General features: G+C 48.7%; 1 protein-coding gene across 1 annotated transcript in view; it reads right to left on the bottom strand.

Annotated features, from left to right (window-relative positions):
* Positions 1-5,313, bottom strand: part of LOC103901295 (ubiquitin carboxyl-terminal hydrolase CYLD) — an 11,992-nt gene extending 6,679 nt beyond the window's left edge. Inside the window, exons 1-6 of the mRNA XM_009282155.1 lie at positions 4,239-5,313; positions 3,878-4,159; positions 3,597-3,666; positions 2,532-2,752; positions 1,932-2,085; positions 402-540 (exon numbers count right to left, since the gene is read on the bottom strand). Of these exons, the coding sequence (XP_009280430.1) occupies positions 402-540; positions 1,932-2,085; positions 2,532-2,752; positions 3,597-3,666; positions 3,878-4,159; positions 4,239-4,700 (1,328 nt within the window). The 5' untranslated portion in view covers positions 4,701-5,313. The remainder of the gene's footprint in view (positions 1-401; positions 541-1,931; positions 2,086-2,531; positions 2,753-3,596; positions 3,667-3,877; positions 4,160-4,238) is intronic.
* Positions 5,314-7,041: the final 1,728 nt, after the last annotated feature.

The following is a 7,041-nucleotide window of genomic DNA, read 5'->3' on the forward strand; positions in this document are numbered from 1 at the left end:
GGGGGCACCACTGAGTCTTTTCGTCTCCAAACAGTGCTGCACAGTGAAGCTGGGACCTCCTGGGCAGCTTCTTTGAAATGTTTCCAGCCATTACCTCCAGTGACAGAGTCGGCACGGTCCAAGTCCAGAGAGCTACGATCTCTCACCGCCCTGCATGACAGACACACGGGTACCTCAGGTACTCACGAGGGGGACTTCAGGGCCTGAGAACCTACCAGATTAGGAAGGAGATCAAAAAGCAGCAAGCGTCAAGGCTGCGTCTCCACACAAGTTATATTCTGCTCTATACTGGGTAAATTTCCAGCCACCTTGGAAGTCCAGGGAAGTGCTGCAGTTTAGGGCTTTGCCCAATTGAAAAAGTACTCATTTAATGAAATGGCACCACCCAAGCAGGTCCTTACCTGAAGAGAGCTGCGTCCATATAGCAGGAATTACAGTGGCCTTGAATCCCCTTCATCCGCCCTCGCAGGACACGCACTGCTGCCTCGTTCCTGAGGGGAGGAAAACTGTCTGGAGCCTGTGGAAGAACTTCCTGCCCTCCTGCAAGAGAAGCAACAGAAGCAACTCCCTTTAGCTTCACACCTCGTCTGGGTCAGCTCTGCCCTTCCCCGATGCCCCAGGGGTCTGCTCCGCTCAGAAGTCAGCACCACGCTCTCCTGCGCTGCTCCTGCTGGGACTCAACCGTGCTGGGATGAAGACTCTTCTCTTTAGTAATTCATCTACTGGAAACGGAGACAAAACCAAACCATCTCTTCTTCACCAGAGACATGCCCTAGCAATCCATACCGCCTCTGCCATCGTTATGCCAAGTACAACGAAGACAAAAAGAGCTACAAACAAGCTGGTGCTGTGTTATACGCAAGCTTGGGATCTCTCTGTTGAAAGACCCGCGACCCCAGCACCAAGGGGACAAGCAGGCAACTGTGCTTTAGTAGCCTCATCCCGCTGGCCTGTCGTCTCCTTAAGCTTCAAAGGTGGCTTTCTCAATCCCGTCTTTTCTGGTTTCTTCAGCATTCTCCCCTTGTAATTCAATCCCCTCTCTTCAGCATGTCCTTAAGACGTTCTTCCTTGTCCCTACTCCCAGTTTTTGGGCAGTCCCTACAAGAATCCTGTCTTGTCATTTACAGTGATCTCATTTACAGTTTCTAAATGGCTAGTTGACACTGTCTTCTCTCCCCTGGAGGAATTCCTTCCTGTTCAAATGAAAATACTGACCTGTTCTTCCCCGCATCTTCTCGTGAATGTCTTATCGTCACAGGAAGCTCTACATTAAAATTGATTTAATCCTCTCTCCCTTTCCAAGCACCTTCTTATTTCTCAGTCCCCAGGTGCAACACAGTTATCACCTGACATCCTGGCCATGGGCCTGAGTTACCCTCTCCGATTCTCCACAGCCACGTGCTTGGTCTACGTTCGCATAACATTTAAGATACGGTAGCTAGGCCAGGCCCTATCGCTACAACATTTGTCCACATTCAAATCTCAATTACGCAAGACCTTTTCTTCTGCCCTGAAAACCACAGGCAGAAGAGCCCTGCCTTGCTTGCAGCATTCACAATGCCTTGCAGAGACTGTCGCTCTGGACTTCTATCCTCTGTTACCCCCCAACATTTCCTGCCAGCTTCCCCTTCTCCAACACATCCATGCCACCGAGGCCTCATTTTTAGAGCCACCCACAATCTGTTGCCCTATATTCAATGCCCTAGTCTACGTTATCCCTGTATTAAATTATTTACCATCTCTCACACTTGTGGGGCATTCCCTATAAATACCACCGTGGCAACCTCAGCATCCTTAAAACTGACGTCTTTTGGAACACTCAGAGAAAGTGAAGAATATTAAACCACTGATTAAGACACCGCGCATGAGGCTTCTCCGAAGCGTGCCTTGTCCCAGCACGGCACTGTCTCCCCTCTCCCCAGAGAACTTACTGTAATCCACGAGGCTCAGGTCACTGTTGCGCGAACACTGGAAGCGAACGTCGGGCTGGCAGGACTGCAGCTTCACGAAGAGGCCGCGCTTCGGAGCGCAGTGGAAGTAGTATTTACCCAGCCATTCGCCAGCAGTGACCCCCTTATCTTCATCCTGGGAAAAGAGCGTTGAGGAGTAACATGAGAGCAGGCTTTCCACGAACGAGGTGCAATCCCCCATATGGCCATTTAACGTCCTAAGTGCTGCGTACAAGTTTGGTCCCATTTTGCTGGCTGTTTTCATTTATTCTGCTTAGGTTTTGAACCTATTGACGCCGCTTGTAAGATTCATGATTATTCCGTCCCACGTTCCAGTAACATCGCTCTTGAAGAAAGCAAACCATTACAAACCTCGTAATCATGCCACAGGCTCTCCTCCCCAGTCTAAGGGAGGGCACAATTGTTTGCTTGCCCTCACAGTTCACACTCTTGACACGTCAGGGGCCCAGGTCAAGCTGTGAGATAGGCAGCCACAAGCTGAAGGTCTTCAAAAGAGAAGAGCGACCAAGACCTGCCCGTTCTGATATACAATCTCACAGGAGGAAATATTTTGCTCCTTACCAGTTCAACTCCTGCCATTTTGTGCTTAATTTGGGGCAGGTAGCCCAACCAGCGGATGATTCCCGAAACCTGGTTTCCCTTGTCCAAGGTGATCTGGACCATGGAGTTCACCTCCAGGGATGAATTCCCACTTTCACACTCCTCACCGCTCTCGCTTATCTCTCGTTTCATTTGGCTTGGGTGTCCCAAGCCCACGTCGGGCTCGAACGGTGAAAATAAACCTAGTGGGCAATACAAAGTGTCAGGTGAGGTAGGAAGTCGACACCTAATGACAGACACCGCTGGATCTCACCTAATACCAGGTCTGATTTGAAATTATAGACCACACGGGCAAGCATCAAGCTGAGCACCAGAGACACAAGGTGTAATTCTCGGGACGTATTTCAGGGATATGGCCAAGCTGGTCTAACAGGCTGAGAGGGGATGATCCTGCTCCTTGTTTCCCTGCTCAAGGCTGCACGCTCCAGCCTCTCGCTGGCCCTGGAGCTAATCCAGCCCTTCACAGAGCCATTTCAGGCTACCGAAAAGGCAGCAGGGGGGTTATTTCCAAATTATTTTTCTGCCTTTAGTGAGATGAATCAACTCAGTGAAGAGTCTAATGACAGCTCCCCTCGGGCTGGCCGTGACAGCTGCACGGTGTCTTTTGACGGCAACAGAGAGATTCCACTCATTTCTTGTCTTGTCCAACGACTCACACCATCGCTGCTGGCATCTGTGCCTTTCTGAGTTTGTCTGGCATCAGGATAAGGCTCCTGCTCCACCTTCTACAGCTAAATTAAAGACTCTTTAACCAGTGGTGCCTTCTCCCCTAGGAAATACTTCTGCACTGCAATCAGACTCTCTCTTCTTCTTCCTGATAAATGGGGAGACTCAGCTTTAGCTGCCTAATGCAGAGAACCAGAACTCGCGACTTTTCTATGGACCTTCTCTGCCTCCTGAATGACTTAGGTTGGGACTAGCCGAAGCTTTTGTTGGACTTTCGGCTCATCGGTACCCTGCAGAGAAGAAATAAATGCTAAATCCCCAGGAACGTACACAGGGCAGACACATCTGATGATAACCTACTTTGCAAGCTTTCCTTCACAACAGAGTCCATAGGGATTTCTCTGAAAATGTCAGTTGTTCCTTCTTCTTCCTGAAAGGAGAGAAAATTCTATCAGCTAAATGCTTTATCAGACATAGGGCATTCCTGGAATACAAACCAATTTTTCAAACAGGCCTGGAAAGTTTGCATGTAACCTCGTGTCCCTTTTGGACATTCCTTCCACTTCTTTTAACGTCCCACCGTAACACAGTTTTTAAAAAAGTCCCCCAAACCCAAGAAAAGGCAGCAAGACTGCTCTTACCGGGCAAACTTTAACGAACCATTGCGTTCCCTCCCTGTAAACTGCCATCGCTATTCCTTTTGTGAGGACCTCATCCACGTAGAAGCTAACCGCATCTCCCACTTTCACAGGAACCCCCTCCTCCGTGTCCGGTTTTGGCTTCTGTTTCACGTAGTCGTCGTCCGGCACGGGAGTAAACTGGACTCTGCTAAATGGCAGGAAGATCCCGCAGTTCCGCTTGCACTTGAAATACTCTGTGCCGTGATAAGATCCATCGCTGCGCCCTCTGTTTTCACCCTCACCCTGAAAACACACCAGAAAGGGACGTTACGTACGCAAACATAAAGGGAAAATAAGCAACTTACTTTCTTGGCCACTTTACCTGTAACTCCACCCCGAAGAAGAACGGAGACAGCACAGCCGACGTGTTTTTGTAAATGCTCCCGATGTAGCGGATGATACCAGGGAAATGTTGCCGGTCGACCTCCACCATCACTTTTTGGCCTGGCACGGCCCGCAGAGCTGCTTCGAGGCTCAGCCTCTCCAAGAAGTAGTTCAAACGTTCGTTGTGGCTGCTGACGGCCAGGAGGAAGACGGCCATCTCCTCGCGCACAGGCTGAAGGATTTCTACGTTTATCGTGACGGTGGAGCTGTCATCCAGCATGATGACTTTCAAGAAGCAAGCCGGGGGCCTGTCATCGGAGAAGTTGCGCAGGTAGCTTCTCTCGCTGCAGAAGCACATGTTCCCAGCTTGGAAGTACTTGCTGCCATAGGCACAGTCTTCTGTCAGGATGTAATAGCAGTTTCCGTCCCCCGCTGAAGGCAGGAGGCTGGTCATCGTCATTCCCCTGGGTTGCGAGAAAGGAGGGAGTCACACCAGTGAAGATACACGCACGATATCACAGGATCTCAGGAGAATTCAGGTTGGAAGAGGTCTCGAGCCCAACCCCGCGCTCAAAGCGGGTTGCTCGAAGCCTCACCCAGTTGAGTTTTGAGCATCTCCAACGACGGAGATCCCACAGCCTCCCTGGTCCCTCGTTCCACTGTTTGATCACCCTCACAGTGGAAAAGAAAAAATTCCATCTAACCAAGGTTTTGCTAGTTCCTGCTAGTCCCTGTTGCCTCCTCTCCTCTCACTGTGCATCCATGTGGGACGAGTCTGGCCCCGTCTTCTCTACTAAACCCTCCCAGTAAGAAGTTGCAGAGAGCAGCATCTCGTCTCTCCTGTTCTCTACAACACTCTACAGCCAGAACGGCCTCGTTAAATTCCACCTCCTGCTTTCTTTTTGTACTTACTTGCAGGAGTGGGGCAAAGGCTAAATTCGGCCTTTCGAAAATTCTCTCAAAAGGGAGTTCTAGTCTGTGACTACAGCTCTTCGATGTTGTATTAAAGCACGTTAATATTCAAAACATACGCAAAGCACAGCACCTACCGCATCACTACGCTGAGGCACTAAAGATCACCATCTTTCAAAACAAATATATTGAAGAAATACAAATATCTGGAACCAGAAGTACATTTTTGCAGTTAAATTCTAGTTAAATTCTAGTTAAATTCTAGTTAAATTCTAGTTAAATTCTAGTTAAATTCTAGTTAAATTCTAGTTAAATTCTAGTTAAATTCTAGTTAAATTCTAGTTAAATTCTAGTTAAATTCTAGTTAAATTCTAGTTAAATTCTAGTTAAATTCTAGTTAAATTCTAGTTAAATTCTAGTTAAATTCTAGTTAAATTCTAGTTAAATTCTAGTTAAAAAGTTTTCATGCAGTTTACCCCTCCGCATCTCACTTTTGACACCACCACGCACAGCCAGGACCCAGGCTTTTTGTTGCAACATTAAAAAAAGGGGTGAATATAGAAACTTATTCCGGCAGGGTGGACAGAACTGGTTGGCCCAACCTGGCCAATACAGAGAAAATAAGAGACGTGCCCGTTTCTAGGCCATGGAGGGAATTAAGGAAGACAAAAAGATGTCTCCACTATGGGCTACCTGGTAGAAGTTTCTTAAAACTTGGAAGCGGAGAGAGGAAGAATCGAGCAGATGCAATTAAGGGAAGTAGAACCACGCTCGGGGCATTGCGGCAGGAAGCACGAATGCAGCTGTTTGCAAGAACAGTAAATGGGTGGGTTGGGAGGAAAACATAGGCAGAGCTCGAACAGAAAGGCTGCGCAGAGCTTAGCAAGGAGGAAGGCAGCGTTACTGGGGACTTCACTGGAGATTAACATCAAGAGAGCTCATTTTTTTAAAGAATTAGGAAAAGATAAATCACTGCGTGTGCTGGGGAAAAAAAAAAATCACCCGGTGCCTGACCAGATTCTGGAGCTTTCCTTGCGTTTGGGCTCATCGTGGCAGCTTCCTACAAGAGCCGTCACCCTTTCACTCTTATTTTTTAACCTTAGCGGGCGGGAAGATGGCTCGGAGACCTGATCCAAATGCTGCTGTACTGTTTTTGGGCAACGCTTGTTCGCTGCGGCTGAAGGTCACCTCGAAGGCACGGGGCACTGCGGGGGTACAGGGGAGCGGCCGTGCCAGGGCGAGCCCCCCTGCTTTCCAATAAGGGCAGGCTGTGGAAGCGGCAGAAATCCCGTGGCGCGCAGCAGTTCCCTTATTTCCCATCCACGCAACTCACTGCTGACGCTTGGTAACTCTGCCGGCGGAAAAAAGGCTTGAAATTCTGTGATTTTTAAAGGACAGACTGAAAGAATAACATTCTGTGTGCCAAACCGCCCCGCTTCAATCTTCCATTTTCAGGACCACGGCTTTATTTTGCTTTTTTTTCTTTAAAAAAACCCTTTTCTCTCCACAAGGAATACAATTAACCCTCACTGTGCTTTAAGTGCTGCCAAAAGAGGAAAACCAGAGCGAAACATTTTTCTCATAAAAAGCCAAGAATAAACCGTTTTCCTCATCAAAGCCAAGAATAAACTATATCTCTTTAACAACAGAATATGCACAATTCCCTCCCAGGTTAAGAGAAATAAAAGCACATTCAGGCCAACGTGCGATATTTGGGCTTGCGGCGTTTTAAACGGCGCCGAAACCTGACGGATGACGCCGAGGGGGAACCTGGAAAGCGCCGGAGAATTAAAATTAAAGCAGTAAATGGAGGCTGGGGTGAGGGAGGGCCCAGGGGCCTGCCCCTGAGGTACCGGGGGGGGGGCGGCGTCCCCACAGGGCAGGGCAGG

This window comes from Aptenodytes forsteri, unplaced genomic scaffold (genome assembly GCF_000699145.1).
Source record: "Aptenodytes forsteri isolate BGI_AS27 unplaced genomic scaffold, ASM69914v1 Scaffold260, whole genome shotgun sequence".
NCBI classification, from domain to species: Eukaryota; Metazoa; Chordata; class Aves; order Sphenisciformes; family Spheniscidae; genus Aptenodytes; species Aptenodytes forsteri.